The 25789-nt window shown below is 42.2% G+C and overlaps 1 protein-coding gene across 4 annotated transcripts; it reads right to left on the bottom strand.

Moving 5' to 3' along the window:
* Positions 1-44: 44 nt before the first annotated feature.
* Positions 45-25789, bottom strand: sicily (NADH dehydrogenase (ubiquinone) complex I, assembly factor 6 homolog sicily). Of its 4 annotated transcripts, XM_075703553.1 has the most exons (10): positions 25710-25789; positions 25524-25619; positions 25355-25454; positions 25176-25256; positions 25018-25116; positions 23686-23788; positions 10901-11034; positions 8313-8408; positions 5617-5673; positions 45-798 (listed from the first exon to the last, which is right to left on the bottom strand). In XM_075703553.1, exons 2-10 carry the CDS (start codon positions 25595-25597, stop codon positions 670-672), a joined length of 873 nt encoding a protein of 290 aa, XP_075559668.1. In that variant the 5' UTR covers positions 25598-25619; positions 25710-25789; the 3' UTR covers positions 45-669. The 4 variants fall into 4 exon arrangements, 3 of the variants coding, with proteins under 3 accessions (XP_075559668.1, XP_075559656.1, XP_075559661.1); XM_075703541.1 differs by having other exon boundaries at positions 25524-25788; XM_075703546.1 differs by lacking the exon at positions 45-798 and adding an exon at positions 1154-1355 and having other exon boundaries at positions 25524-25788.

Genomic DNA, 25789 nt, shown 5'->3' with positions numbered 1-25789 from the left:
TACTCAAATAAAGGAATGCATAATACGGTAGCGAGCCTTGCAAGAAAAGAATGCTACATGTGTATTAATAACAAGAAAACGTGTCGGGGCAAAGAATGACACAGTGCTCCATAGTTACAGGTAGGTTGCGAAGTGTAGAATCCACACTCCAGTGCACAAATACTTCTTTTTCATGAAGCTGTGTTTTTACTGGTAAGGTGCAAGAAGCTCTCAAAAAGTTCTTTGCAATGCACATGTCATTCTCATCTGCTACAGCATTGCAACTTTCGTGGTCTCCCAAAATACATACACAGATAACACCACTCTGAGTCTGTGTGGGGCCCAAAACCATGGATAAATTACTAAGCACTAAAGCTACACTTCTACCTTTCCAGTAAAAACACAACTTCCACACAGAGCTCTCACGTTCACATGCACTTACAAAGCTACATACATAGTGAGTGCAGTCTAATACATTCAGGATTGCATACGTAAGCTCCATAAGTTTGCTAGAGTCAAGCTCAAATAAACAAAGAAGGTTGCAAGCCTGATGACCTTGCTCACACTGAAAGCCTGATTTGAGCCAGCGGGCTGAACTCATGTAAATATGAGTGGCTGTAATGAAGTGTTTATTTAACACACGTGTCCAATGAATGGATGACAAGGAAAATATACTACTAACCTAGCAGTCTAAAAAGTTCTCTTTACTTTATGCCACCATAAGGATAAAGGGAGCAGGCCATTGCGCACATGTAGTCGTCCATCATACACATTGAAATCGGCGTGACGCAGCTTTTCTAAATATGCATTGGAAGCAACCTGCAAGCAAACAAGAAATATAAATATATATATATAAATATATATATAGGTTCTAGAGCCTCTATGACACGAAAGAGTCCCTGAAACAATTTCTGTTGCATCTAAAAACAACTTCACCAGTGAACCTTTCCAAGTTTATTGGTTTCAGTAGCCCATAACACAGGCTTCTGGTAATGAATATGTGGAGCTGCGGTGTGCTTGTTCATATCGATTGCGTGGCAGTGGAAATTTTGAAAAAAATTGTGTGAAAAGCTTTGTCACACACACTGCTCACAGATGAAGTGCGTGTACCAACCAAAGTGCGTGCGACAAAGTATGTGACGCCACACAATGCATGTCCATTCACCTTACGTGCAGCAACTGAGAACCACAGCCTCTGAACAAAATTAATTTGGCAGAACCCATTTCCCGATGTCTGTAGACAGTAATGCATTTAGCATTAAATCAATACAGCGACACAATGTATTACCACCATCGAAACTAGTTATGCATGGGTATTAGATGTATGCTGCAGTGGGACTTCTCTTTTGCGCTTCCTTAAGATCACTTGGTGCCATCTAGAAGTGTCAAAAGAACGTGAAAGAAGAAATGCACATGTGATCCCGTACTTCCATAAGGTATCACACAATCTCAAAAAAGTAGGAAACTGACATAACATTGTGCGCGATCAGTGTGCCATCTTCAAAAGAACAGGAAAAGTATGCAATGCGAGACTAATCACCGAACACCGTATGCATGTCAAATGCTGTGCATGAAATACCGCTAAGTTGTAGATGCGTTTATATAGGGCAGACCAGCTAATGCTTCAATGACAGGGCGTTCAAAAAGGATATAGAAGCCACTTGGCTGAACACTGCGAAATGTGTACATGTATACCAGTGCTCTTGCTAAAACAATTTTTTAAGCAAAAGAAAAACTAAGACAGAATGCGAAATAGTTAAAGTGTACTATATAAGAAAAACTGGTGATAAATGTGCCAGCTGTCCTTCTCTGGTGCTGCATGAAAAATAAGTCTTATTTATTTCCAGATATCAGACCACGTGAATCGATAGAGTTGTGCAATCTTTTGTATGATAATGTGTGCCTGATGTGCAGTGCGTATAAAAGAGCCAGCCAATTGAAACAAACGCTAGTTGGAAGTTCAGCGTCCATCCTGTCATTTGTGTACTTTTCGTCTTTATCCATATTGCTGTTTTAAGAATGAACTCGCACAAATCAAGGTGTTGTTGCGATCAAAAGACGCGACATTTTAAAATCCACTATTAAATCAGTAAAAGATTTATGCAGAGCTCTTAAACTTGGCCCTTATTAATCACAACTTGCTCCCATATGGAAACAATGCGATTGTACACAACCGTTAAAATCGTTTCAGGGTCCTTCTAATAATGACACATGTGAAATGAACAAGAAATGAGAGGAAAGGGTCCATCTTTACTAAACATGTTAGCTGCATCAATATGTAGCACAGGGTACCTAGTCTTGTAGACAATGGAATCTTTACATAATCCATCTGAATGTGCTAAGCAAGCCAAAAGTAGTGCTCCTGTATATACAGGAGCCACATACAGGAACGCAAGATGAAGGTATATAAACTACACATCCTGTCTGGTTCCTAAAACATAAATAATGTGAATTCATAGTGTCGATTTTTGTTTCAAAGTATTAAACCACATTGCACAAGGACATTCCCGGGATTGCCACATGCTTTGGGTGCTCATAAAGATATGCTACATATCAAGCACTGCACACTGCAATAGAATGCTTACATAAGCAGAAAACACTTCTTGTAGTTTAGTAATATAAAGGTTTGCATTATCTGAAGGCTGCCACAAGCACAAGGCACTCCCAATGGGCTCTGATTTAAAAGCGCCTCATTGTGGCACAAATTTCAAGTGCATATACACCAACACTGCTACTTTACTTTCTATTTAACAATTAGATATCGTATATGTGCTCAGTGCAACTTTAGCATGTACTTCACTCTTCGAAAACTTTCGCTATATGTTATTAATGGCATACATTTACTAAATCTTCTACCCTTGCCGAAACCTAGAGACATATAGATACTACATGAGACCTTTGCTAGGTGTGGATGTCAAGCTAGTAAACACAAGCCAATCCTGCCAGCAATCCCTTGTGCAGCGTGATGTCAGTCCTACTGCATTACTTTTAGTAAACTCTTTATTTCTAAGCTATTAAATTAAAAAGAATGTGCTCTTTGCCAACATGAATAAATATGCACAATAATTTGACAACTGTGAGTAGATGACTATGCATTAACACAAGGCAAACAGGTGCTCAGTGTTACAACTGATGTGCTCAAATTACAGGTAGTATAATATACCAATAGGATTGTTCCTTGTGACATCTCATTAAGGTGCATGTTGCACTACTTGTTGGCTCTTGCTGTTTTATTATGTATCACATGTGCACACAATAATGTTCTGTTTTGCTGTTATGAACATGATGCAACATTTGATCATGTAAAGAAAATTCTACAATGGTAACTTATTTATGCAGTAGCTTGTAGTTCACATAGTAGCTTTGTGAACAGCAAATTTTTCTTAATATAGTACTGCATTGATCAGTGCTGGGCAGTATAGAAGGTACAAGTATCTTAGATACTATCTTAGATACTCTTTGGGTATCTTGTACCTGTATCATGATAGGTCTGGCAAGACGTGTATCAGCATCTGTATTTCCGATACATGAAAGAATGTATTGTGTATCACCATGCGAAACTATAAATGCTGGCTGAACTCCACTTCTCAATATGATACTGCTGCCACTCAGCCACCTGAATAAAACTAAAGGTAGCAACATTCTTCTATCTTTGTGCCAGAGCCCTCCAGAGAGAACAGGCGATGAGGTCTGCGTGTCCATATGGGTGGAGCATCGTAACGTGGTAGCACTCACGCCGTCCAGACAAAAACAAGCACGCAAACGTCTGCATGCGTCTGACCTTTTATTGTCTTGATTTTTTGTTTTTAGTTGCATCAGTACCATGGCATTTGCCCGCAGCCATCGTACCGTGCTACGTACACCAATGCGTGTGACGTCTTTTGCGCAAATTCTGATGCCATTATAGCGTCATTATTAATGTTTCTCTTGTGTGATGCTTTGTTACAAAGTCTGAAGAAATAAAAATGGGGTTGCCTTGTGGCTTTCACACATCAGCGATTTGAAGGATCTCATGCATGTAAGTTTGACTGTTGTGAACCAAAGTGTGGATGGTGCTGCTTCTGGGAGGCTTCTGCATAAGGTGGCTATTTTTTTTTACTGTAGCTCGAAAGCAACAAAATTAACTGTTTGGATGATGTTACATGATAATTCTGTGAAATATGAATAAGCTACGAAAGCTGCACATTCCGGGAGGGTTTAGCGCTTGTTTATACATTATGGTCAGCAAGCAGAGCAGCGACTCCCATCAACTACAAAAGCGACAAGTAAAAACTGCTGACTGAGTAGCGTATAAAGAGCTGTCATGTTAAGCAGTTACAGCAACCCCAATCAATTGTTTTGGAGTGAAAATATTATACTTTGAGCAAGAAAGACAAAAATTTTGAGATACTAACAGACATTTCATTCAAATGAAACAAGGTTAGTCGTAGTTAAGAAATTCCCAAGCAAACATTTTTGTGCATATGTGTTTGCTGCTACATTATATAGATCTATAATAAGAAATTTGTGAATGTAACAAAGTATTTTAAGATACAAATGGAAAGTATTGTATTGGATACAATAATTGTGGTAGTATCTTGTATCTGTATCTCAAATACTTGTTGCCTGAGTATCTTGTATATTACCCCTCAAAATCCCCGTCCGTACGTCCTCAAGATTACATAATCATTTTAGCTTCAAGCGCATTTTCGGTAAAACCACTGCTTTCAATTTATCTGTTGTACCTCGTGCCATATCCCACTGGAATGGCCTTCCCAATGATATCGTCACGATAACTGATCGTAAAATATTTCGTGAAAGCCTGTGCGTGCTTTTTACATAATCTCCTTCCTTTTATATATCTGCTATGCTTGATCATGCTGTGCTTTGTTTTGTTTTTAGTTCAGCCACTGTACAGTTGTCTTAGGTTTATTTTTGAGTTGTTTCCATTGTACTTAACAGTTCTTTGTTACATTGCCCCCCTTACTCAATGCCCAACAGGGCCTGTAAGATGTTTTCTAAATAAAATAAGAAATAAAATGTATCTTGATACAATTGCAAAGCATCTTTGCCCAGCCCTGGTCTTGCTAGCTTGTAGAACAGCATGCATGCTTATCTGCAGTTATGTTAGCACAAGCTACTAGTAGTATTTTGAAGCCATGACTGTCAATTACCAATGCAACCATTACTTCTCATCATCTTTAATAAGTTCAACAATTATTCTGACAGCATTTCATTCAGTTTTTCTTAGCAAGGGCTACAAGATATACTTTTTAATGCTATGTGTTCTCAAAACTGCACTAGGTAACATAACAGTCCAATCATAAAATTATTGCCTACCTTCCCACTCAAACTTTATTTGTTGTAAATGCTCATCCACAACATGTTAGCTAATACTAGACTTATTCTGACAACATGGGCAACTTGCACTGCTTAAATACACAGACCTTGATCTGACGAGTATACTATTTAACTATGTTTTTGGCTTAAATTGGACCCTCATTATAATAAAGTCTTACTGTCGCTCTCCGATGGGGTTAATTATCGTGGCGATCAACTCTGGCATGCATTCAATGATTCTGAGTGTATCTCAAGTCAATCACAGGAAGAGAATGCTGTGTATTCTAGCTTCCCAGGGGCACACAGGAGACAACTTACCGCAGGAAGGTAGACTAGTCTTACATCCCTTGGTATGTCTTTCTTCAAACTGCGTGCCTGCAAGAGCACATAATGATGTTTAGTCTTGCTACTCAAGCAGCATAATTTTGCCTTCAGAAGTCACCCCTAGAGAAGCTGCTTGTGTCAAAGCACTGCTGGTGATTACCACAGAACAAGTGCGCACGTTGTAGGCAGTCGACATATGCGTGTGCTGTGTACACTCGCGAGCAAACATTTGGAAACCATAGCATTGGCAAAAAATCAAAAACTTCTTCTAGTACAGCTCCACAATGTGGAATTGCTGTAATACACTGCATTGGTCAAACATGCTCGCACAGGCTGTACCAGTTGATTTCAGCTGGCGTGACCAGGCTGCACAGAATAACAAAAATTTCACGGCCCCATTGGTCTTTAAATTTTTGCTCAATTGCACAGTGTAACAAGCGCTCACCAGTGACACACTGACACCTGGTTCTGAAAGGCAACTGCACATCATACACAGTGTGATAGGAATGTATGATAGGAATGGGCAGAAGTTCAATACTGACATTTAAATGGTGACGTGACTTTCTGAAGATCTCGTACACATGGTCTCGTTCAAGACCATATGTAGCATGCAAACCAGCCTCTTAAAAAATGCAAAAAATTGACTGCATCTCGGCATGCTTCATTCCAAATGGTCACTAGGAGCGTAAGTGTCATGATGCTATGTGAATGATCTGCATAGATATCGGTGGCAGCATCATAGCAATGCCATAGCAGCATAGTCTTGGTAATGTGCAGCAAACGGCCACATTTGCACATAGGCTACGGTTAGTTTATGTTCCTGAACACATGAGTAGACCTTGAAAACAAGATAAATTTATTGCCCGTGTTTTACACAGGTGCATTAAAGCAGAGTCGTTTTTTAAAGGGACACTAAAGAGAAAAATTATTTCAGATGTGAAAGTACATTACCCTTGTACAATACCAAAAATGCCACTCTTACTGCGAGAAGACATTTGGTAAGCCATACAAGACACAAGATCGAAAGACAGGTGGCGATGCCGTATTGAAGTTCCCACATTCGCTGACATGATGTCATCAATTTTCACGGCATCTGCTCGGGCCTAGTTAAATTTTCACCGGTAAAAATGGACTAAATTGTATTTTAAGAACACCCAAGACTGAACTTAGGAGTGTGTTCAAAAGGGCTGGTTGGTTCATCAATGGAATAAAACAGAAAGAGCATGACAAAGGACGAGCAAGTAAAGAGCACAGGACAGAGCGCTGACTAGTCAGTGCTCTGTCCTGTGCTCTTTACTCGCTCGTCTTGTGTCATGCTGTTTCTGTTTTGTTCCAATGAACTTAGGAATTTTCAAAAACTTTTACTAGGCCACAACAGCTTATGTGAAAACATACTTTGAAATTTATGACATCACGCTGACACACCACCTCTGGAGCTGCATAGATCCACGCATGTCATGGTGGTGTGTCAGGTGGTGCGTAGATGCATAGCACGTGCCGAGTCTGCACATACTAATGTCAATCATGGAAGCACTCATGAATAATTTTGCTTTAATTAGTTAATTACAACAGCCACCCAAATACAACACCCCCATGACTTAATTCACAATAGCTGTAGCTAAATATCAGCAGCTAGGGCAGTACTAAATGTGCGGAATTTAGGATTCGTGACCAATCACAATAAGGATGGCAGCCAATGCATTAGCTACAGCCACCAGGCAACAAGCTTACACCCACAGGCATGCCTAGACAATCTTTTTGAGAAATATTTGCATAGAATGGAGCCCAACCAGAGTCTCAATATGCTTTTCGGTACAGACCCACTTTCTTTTCGTCTTGTTGCTTGCCTTCAGAATTTGAACCTGAACTTCCTGCTTACTGTTTGGTAACGCATCATGATGGTGATGAACACTAAAAGAGAGAATGGAGCCTTTGAAAAGGGAATTAAAAACGAATATGTTGAACATATCGCTGGAATGACCTTAGGCCATATTTTCTCTTCCGAAATGCACACAGTTTCATATACCCACATCGCTCTGATGCAGCACTAGAACTGCCTGCTTTAACTGGGTCTAGTTTCACCACAATGCATAGCTCCTCTAAAGTGCAAATGAAGAAGTGTGCAGCAAGGCATCAGAAAAGAATCCATGAATGTATATGGGAATTTATGTAACAAGGTCAAACTCTAATCAATTTCCTTTAAGTCTTTTGCAAGAATAAAGTTTGATTACATATGTGCTGTTTCCATTTCAATGTAAATTACTGTCAGATCACAGTCAAACCAAAAGTTCAAGAAATGCTGAAAACAGTACAGTAACAAAAAATAATAAAACCTGATAATTATAATAAATAAATTAAATAAGACAGCATCAATAAATGTAGTGTGTGTTGAGAAAACTAAAGGTTCAGAATTAGCGCCCATCAAATTTTGAAAAATAATAAATTCTAGGAACTCAAACAGTCAATACTCTGAATGTGTAAGCCTGTTTCTGCCATGAAACTGGGTTGTTCACCATGTACCACTGCGTGAAATCATAAGAGAGTGTATAAAAATGATTGACTGCTTTTGTTGGTATATAGTCTGATAGTTATTAGAAAGACCTTAAAACCCTATGTATCTAAAGTGACTCCATTGTACATTCCAACAAGAAGCTTAAGTGCATACAGTAATGAGCAAAACTGCACTGTACCGTAGCTAAGTGTTGATGGGCTGTACAAGCAATGTCATATATCACTTCCTTTAGGTCTGCTTTTCCACGTGCAACTGACTCTTGCGACACCTTGTGCTGCATAGAAAGGAAAAAGGAAGAAAATGTAAAGTTCTTCATGTTATGGGAGTGTCGGGACCTAACAAACAAGTCGGGCGGTGCCGACCCCTCCGTCTCTTCCACCGCCAGCCTCCAGTCACGCTGGATGACCGCACTGCTCAGCTCTGACCTGACAACACAACTCTGGGCCGTCCAGCGAGCCGAGGAAGCCGCTTCGAGACAAGGTCTCAGAACCGCGTCCGCGGCGGGTGCCCAGACCCACTAAAAAGACGCCGGACTCAAATCTTGTTGATTTGAAATAAATGTTTACGCTCTCTCTCCAAAAGGACATCAAATTTAAGGTACTAAGTGTAATTGGTCTCCAGCTTTCAAGCTCACATTGTTAACTGTGGCAATATACCCAAAGGATGGCTACTAATTCAAGCGAAACACACAACATAAGCAAGCCAATCTACCATACAGCAAAAATAAAATGATACACAGAGCTCTTTTGAGATGACATCGTTTTTCACAAAGCCCTGCGACACAGATTTAGAATGGATAGTTTCTACTAACGCTTTGCAATGTACTGTATTTGCACAAATATAATGCAAGCCTTTTTTCGAAATTTCTGGCCTTAGAATGCATGTGTTTTTTGTTTTCTTTCTTTTATTTCTCTCTAGCGTTTCAAACTGCAGTGAGCTAAACCACTAGGTACCATTGTGCCTGCTGCCACTTTGCATCATGCAAAAGCAGTGAGCTGGGAGTTGCCACTGTGTAACTTACGCCATCTTTCTTCTCCTAATTCAAAATGCTGTTAGTGCTGTATTAATGTGGTTATGGCGTATTGTTCACAACCTTGGGCAAGACAATCAGCACAGTTACATGGGCGGGTCAAGCGAGCAGCCTTTGAAGATGTGAGGTGGATTCTCACGGAATCCTTGTAAGGCTTTGGAGTTCAAATCGGTCGCGGCCACTTCTGAAGTGCTGCCTGTCTAATAACTTTACAGGATGTCACAGAGGACGATGCCATTCTCACCGGCAGTGACAAAGACGTCAGCATTTGTTCTTTCGCTTGATTTTGTGACATCATCTTGCAGAAACAATGCATAAAGCACTGTTGGCATCCACTTTTATGCAGTGTTCTGTTTCTTTGCAGCATCACTTCCTGTTATGATTGCAATATATATTATTTTTTCTTTTTCTGACAGACTGAAAGTTCCCCCTCGCATTATATTTGTGGTCGCATTTCTTACATACAGATATGGTAGTATAGAAGCAGGACATGCTTCACCTCTCTTGACAATGCCAACAGTATCAGAGCAATATACTGAAAAATTAAATTGTGGGGTTGTACATGCCAGAACCATGGTCTGATTATGAGACACGGCATAGTGGCAGGACTCCGGATTAATTTTGACAACCTGGCGTTCTTTAACGTGCACCCAGTGCATAGTACAGAGGCAAGCAAGGGAACAATTCTCAGCATTCACAGGCACCGGCGTACCACGCTTCTAGCCTCAGAAGCCATGCGCGGACTTCTCGGCAGCACCACTAGGCAGTACAGCCTGTCCAGAAAGAAGTGCAAGAAAGGAGCTTGGTTTCTGCATGATGTATTTCTCAGCATCTGCACGTACCAGCATGCCATGCATTTTGGATGCCACGCGCAGGCTTCGTAGTGGGAACGCTAAAAGGCCCCAAGTGTTCTTAGGGAAGCACGAAAGAGGAATCCCGCTACGGTACATGCCTCATACATAACTCATTTTGACGGTAGCAATATGTTGTGTCAACATATTGATTCAATGCTAAATGCATTAACACTGAAAGTCATCTTGAGATAGTTCTACCGAACTTCTTTTGCATTTCGCCACCATCGAAATATGGCTGGGATTTAAGCCACATCTTAGAGTGGTATTCTGCACTCAAATCATAAACTGCTCAACAAATTCATATCTTGTACAAAAGCAACTGCACATGGTGGCTATTTTCATCAGCAGATGTCAAGTGGCACATTTGCAATGCACTGTTCCCAGTGATTGCTCAGTGTACAGTTTGCAGTTCACTCCTTTCTAATTATTGAATACACAAAAGCAGTGTCTCAGCTTTACAGCTTCTTCACTTTAACAAGCAAGCACAAAAAATAACAATAAAACATCAAGTGGATTACAAATATTGTACCAGGAGCTCTGCCTAGAACTTTACTTCAAGCCTATATGGCTTTTGCTTGCTTCATTGGGTGCTCCACCTTGCCTCATTTACACTTCTGCAAACTTCCAACTAAAAGTGAAGCAGCATATTTCAGCACTGACTCGCAAGTACTGGCCGATCCAGAAGGGGCCCTGAGGGCCCGGGCCCCCACCGAGACATGCCAGCTGAGAGCAATGAGCCTTCTGGTACATAGACCATAATTTTACAGGGAAGATATAATGCCTTGGAGCTGTCTTTGAAGTACTCTTTATTGTATATCTCCTTTGGTTAGTAAAGAGTCAGATTCAAACCTCCAGAATGTGCATCTGTGGAGGCAGTCTTACCTTGGCCATGAGCTCAGATGGAAGATACACACGGCCTTTTGCAGCATTGAAAGGGATTCCTCTTATCAGATTTGTTAACCCCTGCAATTTCCCAATATGGCTGGCAACATGATCACATGCTACATCCTGTACACCTAAAAATAAAAATTCAGTAGCAATTTAGTGGCAAATGCGAGAAATGCATTAGCATTACATCGCACCTCTTTGAGAAGCAATAAAAAACATATACTGAGGAAAAATAATTGCACAATGTTGTAGCACCTGCTTAGCCACCTGCAGGTAAATAAGAACATAAAACACATTACGCTTTTTCACATAAATCATAAATCAATGCAATAATGCACAGGCTTTCATCAATAAGCTTATTTGTCATTATTTTGGCAGAAGCTGACACCCAGTGATATGCTGAACTGCTGAAAAGTTTCAACTGGCTGCCAATCACCATGCTGTATGCTGCATTTGCATTAAAACTAAACTACTTGCTAAAGAATGCCCTCTTTTTTTGTTTCATGTTTCTAATTAAGCCAGGAAAGGACACCCAAGCAGTCTGTCACCTTACGATAAACCATGCTCAAGCTGTGGAAAATAACGTGTTACAGCACCAAATCATCAAGCATAAGTAACTGACCATGCTGCGCCCGTCTTTATCCAGGCCTGCCATTGGAAGAATGCCGTTGACAGCAAAGGCATAAAAGATTTGTACACTAACAGCGGAAAATACAATAGGTTACTGTCGTAGCCTGTCATAGCTAGTTACATCTAGTTTAGTCAGAGTGATTGTGGCTTCATTTCTGACAAAGATGGTCATATGACCTTATGATAATAAATGAATAATATCAGAAAACCTTATCCAAGTCCAACACACATGTTGGAATCCATGAAGGGCACAGCTTTAATGAAGTGGTTAATGAAATACTAATTAATAATATGCAAAGTGTGCACTTGTCTTTATTTTTATTGTATGCAATGTGTAATCTCACGCAATGTTTATGCTTATGCACTACATCGTCCATAAGTTATGCCAAATTGGGAACACCGAATCAGGTGGATGCACAATGTAGGACACCGATGCAGCAAGGACAATGTCACAAGGATGAAGGCGATGTGTGATGTTTTTCAAAAGGCGAAAGGTGATGAGTGGTGTATGCACAGAGGCGCACAACACAAATACATCTATGGATTCTATCCCCCATGTGCCACCGCGCATTTGCCTGAAGGATTGGACAAAAATGGGTGCGTAAGCAGTTGCGCATACCCAATAGCACAGGTAGCCCAAATATAAGAAAATCAAGGAAGCCATTAAATATCATGCACTATTCAATGAAGAAGTCTGCATGCTTCCACAATACCTATAAGCCAACATCATATTGTTACGGAAGGATGAAAGAAGAGAGAGGAAAAAGATCATGGGACGCTGGCTGCTGCGTGTTGTTGGTGGTCAGCCATCTTAACTACTCTGACTCATTTTGTATATATATTGTAAATGCACTCTTTCTATACTCCCAACATCCCCGTAACATATTGGTGGAGGTGCGGGGTACCATGGCTGGAAACGGAGCTCCGCAGTGGACGTCGCATCACCGTCCACACCCTGAATGACGGTGAGCACGCGGGATCAACGTCGTTGCCGCCTCCTACGTCACCGTCGCCAGCTACGTCGCTGTCACCTTCGGTTGTCATTGTGCAACCCAAGGATCCTCGAACTTTCTGCGGGACCGATGGCACCGGTGTTGAAGAGTGGGTGGTCATGTACGAATGCGTGAGTGGAATCAACATATGGGACCCTACGCTTATGCTAGCTAACCTGTTGTTCTACCTAAGAGGCACAGCAGAGGTGTGGTATGAAAACAACGAAGAGAAGCTAACCAGCTGGGACTAATGCAAAGAGAAGTTGACAGAGTTGTTTGGCAGACCAGCTGGCCGTAAAATTGCCGTAAAGCAGGAATTCGCCTCCCGTGCTCAATCCCCCACGGAGTCCTATGTCTCGTACATCCAGGATGTGGTGGCACTTTGTCGTAAAGCCGATCACGACATGACAGAAGCTGAGAAGGTCAGGCACATGCTTAAGGGCATTGCTGATGATGCGTTTAATCTGCTCATGTGCAAAAGCTGCTCTACAGTTGATGCTATCATTAAAGAGTGCCGATAATTTGAGCAGGTATCTTGCAACTATTCACCAGACTTCCCAATACTGCCGCAATGTCGACGTGTGAAGATCAACCCGCACAGGAGCATGCGTCGCCATCAGAGGATGTGGTGCGAATCGTTCGACGTGAACTGGATGCGATGGCGCCCGCAGCTTTCTGTTCGCGTAGCCCTGACTTTTTCCGTTGCTCTCGTACAAGCCATTGTTCACCAGGAACTTCAAAACATTGGTTTACATTCTGTATGTGCTTTCACCAATCCCAGAGCTAACGAACGCCCTTCTACTATTTTCGCTCCACCCTAAGGCTTCTCTCCACGTTATCGCAATCCAACTGAGTGGAGAACTGTGGACAACCAGCCGATATGTTTCACCTGTCACCGCATTGGTCATGTCGCCCGATACTGTCGCAACTCATGGCCCTCAGCACCTCGCACGCCGACCAACCTGAGCCGTTTTAATGGAAATACCCGCAATGTTTTGCCCACCACTGAGTCTAACAGCGCTGACAACTCTGCTAGGAACACGTGGTACAGTCACTCAACATCGCCGCGCGGACACCAGTCTCGTTCACCACAAACGTGTCGCCCATCTTCCCGTTCGCCGCAGCCACGTCGCCTTTCGTCCCCTGTGGCTTTTGGCTGCACCCTTTCGGAAAACTAAGAAATGCAGCCCTCGAAGGTGGTGCTACATTGCATACTACTGCAGTAAATCCTCTGTCTGTGCCCACAAAGAGAAGTGTAATTGATGTTAAAATAGACGGCGTACCTGTCCAAGCACTCGTCGACACTGGAGCCCACATTTCTGTGATGAGTGCTAGCCTACGTAGGCGTTTAAAGAAGGTCCTTACCCCAGCAGCTGCCTGAGTGCTTTGTGTGGCCGATGGCGGCGTGTTGGTTTTTCTTGGAATGTGTACTGCGCGTTTAAGTATAGCCGGCTGCCCTATTTCTGTTCTCTTTGCTGTGATTGACAACTGCCCTCACAACGTTATCCTTGGATTGGACTTTTTATCCCATCATTCCTCTCTCATCGACTGCGCAACCGGCGTTTTTCAGTCAGAAATGCCTCAAGTCACCGATGCTCCGAGCACCGCTCCACTGCACTTGTGTTCGCTTCATGCTGTGCGTCTGTCACCTGAGGCAGTCACTTACGTCGCTTTGACCGCCCAGCCACAGGTTCCCGACGGTGAATATGTGCTTGCCCCATCATCGACGTGCTTTTGAACCGGAATGTTGCTCTTCCGCATACGCTGGTGACGATTACTAATAACGGCATCGTTCTTCCGCTCCTGAATTTCAGCTTGTGCCCTCAAGTGCTTCCAGCCGGCAAGTTCTTGGCCAGCGTTTCTAATACTTCCGAATTTGACATTGAAAGTCTGGATGCCGAGAGTGGTTTCTTAGCGCCAATTGTAGCTCACAGCTCTGGTTCTATAACGGATGACTTCGCGAAGATGATTGATTGCACCTGACCTCACCTCTGCACAGGCCACGGACATATGTCTCCTCCTCGAATTGTAGCGTGACATCTTTGATTTCAGCGACAGACCTTTAGGACAAGCATTTGTTGTTCACCACCGTATCAACACTGGAGACACGAATTCTATTCGTCGGCGTCCCTATTGTGTATCGCATGCTGAACGCAGAGTCATCCAATCAGAAGTGGACAAAATGCTCCGCAAAGGGGTCATCAAACCATCAGCCAGCCCTTGTGCTTCGTCTGTCGTCCTTGTGAAAAAAAAAGATGGTACCTGGTGTTTTTACGTCAATTATCGCCATTTAAACAAGATCACTTGAAAAAACGTCTACCCAATACCATGCATTGATGACACCTTGGACTGCTAGCATGGAGCTAAATACTCCTCATCCATTGACTTTGATCCAACTGCTTGCAGATTTCAGTTGATGAAATGGACCGTGAGAACACGACCTTCATCGTGCCAGATGGCTTATATCAGTTCAAAGTCGTGCCCTTTGGCCTATGCAATGTTCCTGTGTCATTTGAACGTATGATGGACTCTCTTCTTCGAGGCTATAAATGAACCACCTGTCTCTGTTACCTTGATGACCCATTATTGTTTTTTCTCCCACGTTCGGCAGCCACCTTACCCGACTCGCTGCCATTCTTGCGGTCTTCCGGAAAGCCGGCCTCAAACTGAACTCCACGAAGTGTTAATTTGGGCGCTGTCAGATTACAGTGTTGGGACACCTCGTTGATGCATCCGGTGTCCAACCAGATCCGGAAAAAGTTCGCGCTGTACGCAGTTTCCCAGTGCCACATTCTGCTTCTGACGTGTGCTGCTTCATTGGCCTGTGTTCTTACTTGCGCCGTTTCGTCAAAAACTTCACCAACGTTGCTCGGCCTTTGACAGATCTTATAAAGAAGAACATGCCGTTCTCATGGGGCCCTGGGCAAGCTCACACGTTCGCCGCTCTCATTGGATTTCTGACCACCCCTCTCATACTTGCCCACTTTGATCCATCTGCACCAACCGAAGCCCACACTGACGCAAGCAACCATGGCATCGGCGCTGTTCCCGCCCAACGGCAGAATGGTACTGAGTGCATGATAGCTTACGCCAATCGCCTGCTGTTACCTGCCGACAGAAATTACTGCATCACCGAGCGGCAGTGCTTGGCTTCAGTTTGGGCTGTCGCCAAGTTCCGGCCATATTTGTACGGCCGCACGTTTTCGGTCATTACAGACCAGCACACACTCTGCTGGCTGTCTTCCCTCCAGGACCTGACAGGACGGCTTGGTTGCTGGGCTTTGCGGCTCCAGGAATTTTCGTTTGTTGTGAATTACAAGACTGGATGCCTCAACAAGGATGCTGACTGCCTCTCTCGTCACCCCGTGGATCCCTCTGAACCTGCTGTGCAGGATCTGGTGACCTGCGTGATGGCTTTTACTGGCATAACCGACATGCACGCTGAACAACAATGCGACGAATCCTTACAGTCCATCATTACCGGAGTGCAATTTGGCAGCACTGATGGCACATGCCTCATGTTCGTGCTGCACGACGGCATCGTCTACCGCCGCAATATCAACCCTGACGGCCCTGGGTTGCTCCTTGTCCTTCCTTGTAATCTGCGATCCATCGCTCTCAAATAACTTCATGATGCACCGACGGTGGCACACCTTGCAGTTTTGCGTAAATACGACCGCGTACGACGCCAGTTCTTCTGGCTGGGTCTCTACTGCTCTGTGCATCATTATGTCGCAACTTGCGAAGAGTGTCAGCGCCGGAAGATATAGTCACAATATGGTCGAATGCCTCTATAACAAGGTGCTTGGGGCTTTAGAAATAATTCGTTATACAACTCATTTTGTTGTAAAGGTCACACATTGCACAGCTCACAATAGAACCGGGACAGAATTATACCTTCATTATACAGTTCATTTCGCTGTAAAAGCATTCATGGTGGAGGTCACCAACTGTATGTACAGCTTTTATGCTGTGATTAATGTTGTATTACACAGAACAAAAGTGCACTCACTGGCACCCCTTTGCCAATAAAAATTCCATTTTTATGTAAGCAGGAGCATTAAGCAAGATACCAAGCGTGCAGTCACACAAAACGGTGGGGGGAGTCGGCAAAGAAAGCTTTGCTTTAATAAACATGGTGGCACAGAGGATTAAAACCTGGAGAGTGTAGAAGGAAAACCACTGTTGACCACTCAGCCATGGTACATTCATGACGTGCACTGCACACAGTAGGTCCTTGTGCATCGTATGACACAAGCTGGTCACTCTGCCTGAAGTATTAGACCACCGGTTTCAATCTGCCAGCAGAAAGCTACTAAAACATTGTGTTCCTAAAAACTACTATGGCGTGGCTTTTCTAAAGAATCAAGCAGAATGGAGAAAAATTTAAATGAAGTACAGAACTGTGACTGTGGACACTCGTGTGGCAGTTCAAAGAACATTAAGAATCTTTAATGCCTGATGATGCATCATGCAGTGTGTGTACTGCAAGCTGATGATCATTTTGCAACCAATGCACACATTGGTTGCAACAATGCATTTGAAAATTATGCCTGTGAATACTGAAACATTTTAAATGCAAATTAACACACATCACTGTAGTAAACTCAGCCATATTATCACTGCAGCCACTGATTAGAAAAAATATATACTGCACATGGTTTGGCAGGCTCTAACCATTTGTCAAAACTTTTTTGAACTTTGCAACCTCACAAACAGAACTTAATGGCTAAGCATATGTTAAAATGAATGACAGCTAACCTCTAAAAAAAAAGATTATAAGTACTGTACTTGTTTTAGCATTTGTGGGGCACTCAACTAGACAAGAATAACTTACATTCCCAGAATCAATGAAATTTTGCATTTGATATGAAAAACATTGGATACGGGAGGAGTAACCATCTTGGTCCCTGAATTCCTTCCAACAACACAGAGCGCTTTTACGTTGCCTTAGTCTAGGAGAACTAGCACCACGTCCTCCACTGCCATCATGCCTTATGGCTAGGGGTGTGTGGATATCAAAATGTTCAAATACTTATTGTTCAAAATGTTCAAAATACTTAGTTTCGAATATTGAATAATGATATGCACATGCATTTATTAGCAAGTTGGTTTAATGTGTTAAGTTGGAACATTGCAATTGCATGTCAATGTTAAAAACTAGACTAGTAAGCGGTTATAATAAAGCATTGTTTACTTGGCTCATGTTACCTTGGAAAATTTAGTAATTCCCACTAGCTGTCTACGCCAGCCTGTGCCTTATTATACCGCAACAAATGCCCGTAAACTCGGAGGCATCTGGCCCTGCGCCAGTTGTCACTCATCACACATGCTTTCAAGCAATAAGCTCAGAATAAGCGGTGGTACTGCAAAAACAAATAATAATGAAAAAAACAAAAATAAAAGAACAAGAAAGAAAATTATGCAGATCCCACGCACTGTGGGAATTGATGTGCAAAGCTTTCCGTGCTGGATGCTTTGATTGACGATAATTAGTGATGATGTTGATGGTTAAAGCTTAATTTCTTCAATGTTTAGGCTAACACAAGAGAGTTGGAGGTCACCAACTGTATGTACAGCTTTTATGCTGTGATTAATGTTGTATTACACAGAACAAAAGTGCACTCACTGGCACCCCTTTGCCAATAAAAATTCCATTTTTATGTAAGCAGGAGCATTACGCAAGATACCAAGCGTGCAGTCACACAAAACGGTGGGGGGAGTCGGCAAAGAAAGCTTTGCTTTAATAAACATGGTGGCACAGAGGATTAAAACCTGGAGAGTGTAGAAGGAAAACCACTGTTGACCACTCAGCCATGGTACATTCATGACGTGCACTGCACACAGTAGGTCCTTGTGCATCGTATGACACAAGCTGGTCACTCTGCCTGAAGTATTAGACCACCGGTTTCAATCTGCCAGCAGAAAGCTACTAAAACATTGTGTTCCTAAAAACTACTATGGCGTGGCTTTTCTAAAGAATCAAGCAGAATGGAGAAAAATTTAAATGAAGTACAGAACTGTGACTGTGGACACTCGTGTGGCAGTTCAAAGAACATTAAGAATCTTTAATGCCTGATGATGCATCATGCAGTGTGTGTACTGCAAGCTGATGATCATTTTAGCATGCTTCAGCAGTCAAGTGTCATGAAAAATCGGGCATAATGACAGTGCTGAAAGAAAACAAATGTGAAAATGCACACATTGGTTGCAACAATGCATTTGAAAATTATGCCTGTGAATACTGAAACATTTTAAATGCAAATTAACACACATCACTGTAGTAAACTCAGCCATATTATCACTGCAGCCACTGATTAGAAAAAATATATACTGCACATGGTTTGGCAGGCTCTAACCATTTGTCAAAACTTTTTTGAACTTTGCAACCTCACAAACAGAACTTAATGGCTAAGCATATGTTAAAATGAATGACAGCTAACCTCTAAAAAAAAAGATTATAAGTACTGTACTTGTTTTAGCATTTGTGGGGCACTCAACTAGACAAGAATAACTTACATTCCCAGAATCAATGAAATTTTGCATTTGATATGAAAAACATTGGATACGGGAGGAGTAACCATCTTGGTCCCTGAATTCCTTCCAACAACACAGAGCGCTTTTACGTTGCCTTAGTCTAGGAGAACTAGCACCACGTCCTCCACTGCCATCATGCCTTATGGCTAGGGGTGTGTGGATATCAAAATGTTCAAATACTTATTGTTCAAAATGTTCAAAATACTTAGTTTCGAATATTGAATAATGATATGCACATGCATTTATTAGCAAGTTGGTTTAATGTGTTAAGTTGGAACATTGCAATTGCATGTCAATGTTAAAAACTAGACTAGTAAGCGGTTATAATAAAACATTGTTTACTTGGCTCATGTTACCTTGGAAAATTTAGTAATTCCCACTAGCTGTCTACGCCAGCCTGTGCCTTATTATACCGCAACAAATGCCCGTAAACTCGGAGGCATCTGGCCCTGCGCCAGTTGTCACTCATCACACATGCTTTCAAGCAATAAGCTCAGAATAAGCGGTGGTACTGCAAAAACAAATAATAATGAAAAAAACAAAAATAAAAAAACAAGAAAGAAAATTATGCAGATCCCACGCACTGTGGGAATTGATGTGCAAAGCTTTCCGTGCTGGATGCTTTGATTGACGATAATTAGTGATGATGTTGATGGTTAAAGCTTAATTTCTTCAATGTTTAGGCTAACACAAGAGTGGTGAGTTGATGTTAAATGTTATCTTGCGTGCACCACTGCTGTTTGTACGCGTAGTACACAGAACACACAGGGAGAAGTGTTTGCTTGAGGCGTTGTTGTGCACCATATTTTATAACCTCCGAGAGGGTTGAGCGTTGTCATTGCCTCACATGGCACATGGCGTTGTGGCAGAAGTATTAAACTTGAATTGGATTATGGGGCTCTACGTGCCACAACCACAATCGGATTATGAGGCACGCCATAGTGGCGGACTCTGGATTAATTTTGACACCGCGATGTCCTTTAACGTGTCCCAAAATCGAAGTGCACCATGCGTTTTCTATTTCACTCCCGTCGAAATGCAGCTGCTGCGATTGGGATCAAATCCGCGACCTCTAGCAATGCCATAGCCACAAAGCTAATGTGGCGGGCACAGAAGTGTTGATTTGACGGTCGACCGCTTCCATAGTGTCTCCCGGACCCTGCAATGCACTTTAACTAATACGGCTCTGCTTCTGCACACCCTGTGTAAGTTGCCCGCTTGACACATTTGCATGGCATTTATTTTTCATAAATAGCAGCAACGTACTGTACCGTACCTTGAACTTAAGCTTATCCTGTGTCCCTGCAACCGCTGTCGTATAGTAGTGGGGTTTTCTTGCCTACTCACGTCACCTCCCCCTCTCTTGTATGGGAACTGCCTCTTCTCTCTCTCCTCCTTCTCCTCATCACCTCTCTACAGTTCTATCTGCTTCCCCTCTGGCCTCTCACCTCAGCAGAAAGGGAAGTGCTGCAGTTTCTGCAATGCTTCTGAGGGGAGTCACGGATAATTACAGCTGTCAAGCAGCTAATGTGGCGACTGCCAGGGAGCTCCAGAGGGTATTATTCACATTTGATGCGGTTGGGTGAAAATGAGTTTCTCCTGTTTCCTTTCCTCTCTTACTCACACCTGTCATCTACATACATCTGTGCATGACAGCAGCAGCAGCCGCAGCGGGAAAGTCAAAGAAAAAAGAAAGTGCAAACTCGCTGGCTGCAAACCCGCGCTCCTTGCTATTGAGAGGCCGACTTTCCTGCAATATTTAGATGTTTAGAGGCTAAGTGTGCTTTGAAAGTAAAATTTCACTAGCAGCACGAAATTGTCACAAAATTCAGCACAAGATCGTCCCAATATTCTTCGATTAGATAGAAACAAATGCTAAGAACCGTTTTTTCCCCCGCACAGCCAGCAATATATTCGATGTGATTCAAATATTCGTATAGAACCGAATATTCAAACATTTTTGAGTATCTATGTTTTTAATCGAATACGAATATTAAAAAATATAATATTCAGTAATATTCAAACTTTTGAAATATTCACACACACCTACTTATGGCAGAATCTTAAACAGATGAATGCAAAGCAATAAAGAGACACTAAGACTCCCAAAACAAAGCATGCATGCACATTCATTATGATATCACTATGAGGACAAAGCATAGATGAAATTTTAAGCCACCACGCACACACTGTAGGTGCGATTACAAATAAGCTAACCACAAGTTGATTGGTGGAGCTTTCGGCCCCATAGCTTAATAGCGGACACCATACTGGAGGCCTCTGGACTAATTCTGGCCACCTAATTTTTAAGTACACAGGCATTTTTGCATTCTGCCCTCATCGGAATGCAGCTGCTACAGCTAGGAATCAAACCTGCTACCTGTTATACCTGTTAAAATTGTTATACAGGGGCAACTAACACGGGCATGATACACGCTTTCCCAAAATAATTTACCTTACTGCCACCTGAACTTCATCTCGTAACGTAATGATAGCTATAACACTGTCCCCACGTTGGTGTTTTTGTTAACAAGTATTTAAAAATAAATAAAACAGGTAGGCTTAAAATAAAGTTCAGGTTGGTAGGTTGCAATTCCTAAGTAGTTTACAGGGTAACTAATGGAGAATTCAGGCTCTACAGCCAAAGAGCATGAGAGGTGGCGACGTGACACCACTTCAGAATTTCGGTAGTTCCCTGTGACATTAGATTGTGGCATCGCTCGACCGAGGCTTCTTGTTGACCCTTTAATCTTCCACATTCTGTACTGAAAAAATATGCAAATTTCAAACTTTCTCTTCACCCTGCCAACTTGTTTGCATGCGTTAGATCCTTGTACAGGAAAATATACACAACCAGTCGCATACACTCAGTAAGGGACGCACTCTTGTAAGAGTCGCACCCCCTACTAAGCATCCCAAAATATATGTTAAATAAATTGAAAAAAATACGTTGGAAGATACTGCATGCAGCGTGCAATGCCTGCGGACATTATTGTGCGAGGCTTTAAAGTCATGTGCATCTATATCTATAAAGCCATGGATGGCACATGGGAGGACTGCATTCACGAGTGTACTGCCCAACTGAGACTGAGCAAAGGCAACAGTGACAGCGATGACGACTAGACGGGCACTAGGTGCGTGGCATGCATGAACAAATGAATGCATTATGAAAAGAACAGCATTCAATTTTAGGGTACAAAGGGATCACAGGGATCCCATGCGGCCGGAAAAAGTGGACTGAAATGACCCACCCCCTTGTAAAGGCCGCACCTCGTCAAGATCGCAAAAAGGAAAAAAAAAAAATTCAGCCCTCACACAAGTGTATACGATATTGCCTTACTAGAAAAATTTGTTTTAATGGTACTACTCATCGCGGTGGCTCTGTGGCTATGGCATTCTGCTACCGAGTATGGCATCGCGGGTTCGGTTCACATGGCCGTGTTAACTATACACTATGGGAGAGGCTGCAAGAACATTTATGCACCGTGCGTTGGGTACATGTCAAAAGGCCCCAGGCCCAATAACAGCAGCACAAGCAGCAGAATACCATAGCCACTGAGCCACCACTCATCACAGGTATTCTTCTTGACTTGTACTATATCTATATGCAACACAACAAATATTGGTTTAGACTTAGAAAATTATGAGCTGGGGAGAAAAATGGTACAGCGCACATAAATATTCCAGCACTGTTGAAGGGACTGACAAATGACTAAAACACTTCATAAGATTATGGTGGAAATTAAAACAATGTGTTTTATATTGTTAGCATCAAACAGGATGTTAGATATTAAGGAAAATTATAACTTTGAATTGGCCCAGAAAGTCGTGTAAAGCTGCATGCCACGACACATTACTGCAAAGTTTGGATACTAATGTTGACAAATTGTTGCGTGTAAGTTAGCTGTTAAGTGCACAATGCTTTTTGTATAAAAAACTATTCACTATATCTTATATACGTTTTTGCTTTTTTTAATGCATAACATCAAGTTTACAAGTGGAACTGCATTCACAATTAATGGAATGGCAGCACAGCGACCAGATCTGAAAAGCCACAGAAAACATATTGTGTGGAATATTTCCAAAAATGATAACTTGAACTATATGAACAGATTGTATGATATTCACTAGAGCACAATAAATCACTTGTCATGCCACTGTCGTTGCCGTGCAGTCAAGCTGCAATTGTCACACATTCACTCACATCAGACACACTGTGGACATGGACATGTAGCACCATCTAGTATCGCTATGTGGAACACATAATGATGCTAGATAGCAAGCTACCTGCAAGATGCTTGACATAACAATGATTCCCACAGTGTGTGGGATCTGCCATAATTTTTCTGCAGCAGAATTGTGTTACTCACTTCAATACATGCAATGTTTTGAGCAGTAAACAATGTATCTTGTTTGCCTGCGAATGAAACAAGCTGTGGCTCTCAAAAGGCACCTGATGTTTCAAGTTCGTGCATGAATGCAAGCATTGAGGGCAGAAAAGTGAGAGGCTTCCATTAAGTATATTTACAAACCTAAAACCATGCAAATATTGGATTTATCCTAAAGCACAGATAGACACGAAGTTTTCTTAAAAAGAAATAAGAACACAAGGACACTCACCCATGGCTTGCAGGATAAAATAAAGAGTGGATGACACACTTTTTTCAGCATATTCTTCAAGCTCATTAACAGTGCTATGTGGCTTATCACTAAGGATACTTTCCTGAAAAACAGAAAGAAAAGCAGTGCTCACATAATTGCAACATTACATGCTTCCCAGGCACATCAAACCAGCACAGGGTAGAGTCAATTATCCAGTCAGGAAAAATAGATATTTCTGATATACAATGAGGCACGGCTGTGAGACAACCAGTACCCCTATTTCCAACTGGTTCCAATGACATGTAACAAGTGTGCGAGGTATTTGAGAATGCAGTTCTGGATTGCCACAAAAATTAGCACTTCTGGCAAATCGCTCTGGGTGCTTTCCTTCGTTTTCATCAACCCCTCTGTCACCTATATGGCTGACTTGTTTCTCAGTAGCAGGTACCATTTTCTGACACAATATAAAAATGCATGCAGTTTTATTTGCCATCCACAGGGACTTGGAGATCACCACCTCCTTGAATATGACACAGCCCTTTGTTTTGGAGGTCAGAATAGAACTCATGGCTTCGAACAGCAACATGTTATGTGTGACAAAAAGAAGCACAGCCAGTAGTCAGATGCCTTCCAGACGGTCGAGTATGTCCAGCAGATGCAAGCCATTGTGAGCAATGGAGAGCCAATGATAGCCATTGCCAAGCCACTCCAGGTGGCAGTCAAAGTCAGGCTTTCATCATTAGGAAGGAGTCCTATGTGATGACAGATAAATTTGCAACCTTAGATATAACCAGCGGGACCCAATAGTGGCTATTTGTGAAATTCTATGTCACATCCATGATGACCTTCCAGTTAACATGATGTAAACCTGCAAGACAACTATGTCTGAGGTGTCACTGAGAGGCAGACTAACATGAAAAAACCATAGAGCTGCCCTTAAGAAACGGCCACGCAATACGTAATACTCGCTGAAAGTTGCCCTACTATGGAAGTCATGTTCAACATCAACATGCATCTCCTGATACGCGAGCATGCCACCGTTTTCGATGCAACATTCAGTCAATTATTGAGGCTGAAGGTGGTTTTACTGAACAGTTTTAAAAAACTGCCGTGAAACACGTCCACAAAATTTATTTCAAGAACATCTAATATTGCCTGAAATAGTTTCTTTTTCGGAAGTCGTCATGTTGTTTTCAAATACCTCGCGTGCACAGTGTATATGTAAATTCTGACAATATATCCGCTGGCTCGTATAAAGCAAACTTAAGTTTCACAAGTGTTGTGCATATAGCAGCTTAGTTTTCGTTGTAATCAACACGGGGGTTATAGCAGATTGGATATGTTACGCACCCTTGATTCAATCATTCTGCTGATCCAATGTCGTGACAGCTGCTTTGACTGAACCATCATGCTCAGCTCCTGTGCGACTGGATGTTCGGGAGGGTTTCCCTGTAAATTTAAATATAATGTCCAGTTCAAGCCATAAAACTTGCAAGAAGAGGTGCCACCTTGTAAACCATTTCGACAGCATCTTTCCAAAAACGGATCCTCATCAAACCTATGTCGGCTCTTGAAACAATGTCTCTAATCTGCGTACGGAAAGGAGGGAAACAGCTGAAGGTTAGGGAGCATATTCCAGTAAACAAACACTTCTGCAACAAGCCCACATGTAATGCGACACGATCACCTGAGCAAGCTCAACGTTGAACGCCCGGATAGCGAAGGCGCTCCTTCGTAGGCCAGCCGGTAAAAGAAGAGAGCAGAGATAATTCTCATAGTCGTACTGCCTGTAATGTAATGTTCATATTTAATATTCTACGAAAAGCAGGCCAAAATGCAATGCTACTGATACCTACTTCACCTGATCCATACAGTAAGCAGCCGGAGATGACCCACGCTTCGCTATAGACGACTTGAATAGTTTGGACATTGATTTGCAATTCACACGTGACCTATAATAAATACATTTATCTTGTAAGTTCCCGTATTGAGCTGTGGTTCTTAAACTGATTCGAAACATACTGCTTAAATGTTCAATGCACCTGTCATAAAATGTGCAGAACTGAGTTATGCTATGTTTTGCGCTAGAGCGCAAACGAAAGTCAATTTTTTGTTACTACTT

This window comes from Dermacentor variabilis, chromosome 1, assembly GCF_050947875.1.
Source record: "Dermacentor variabilis isolate Ectoservices chromosome 1, ASM5094787v1, whole genome shotgun sequence".
NCBI classification, from domain to species: domain Eukaryota; kingdom Metazoa; phylum Arthropoda; class Arachnida; order Ixodida; family Ixodidae; genus Dermacentor; species Dermacentor variabilis.
Note: the sequence above shows the minus strand (reverse complement) of the source record. Positions and strands in the feature narration are given on the sequence as shown.

Excerpts from the sequence above, each read along its gene's own strand:
- sicily (XM_075703541.1), bottom strand. The coding sequence starts at position 25,687 with ATGTTTCGAATCAGTTTAAGAACCACAGCTCAATACGGGAACTTACAA. Across the intron at positions 25,117-25,175 it reads CTGTCGAAATGGTTTACAAG|GGAAACCCTCCCGAACATCC; the intron begins GTGGCACCTCTT and ends TTAAATTTACAG. Across the intron at positions 23,789-25,017 it reads GCAGAATGATTGAATCAAGG|GAAAGTATCCTTAGTGATAA; the intron begins GTGCGTAACATA and ends TCTGTTTTTCAG.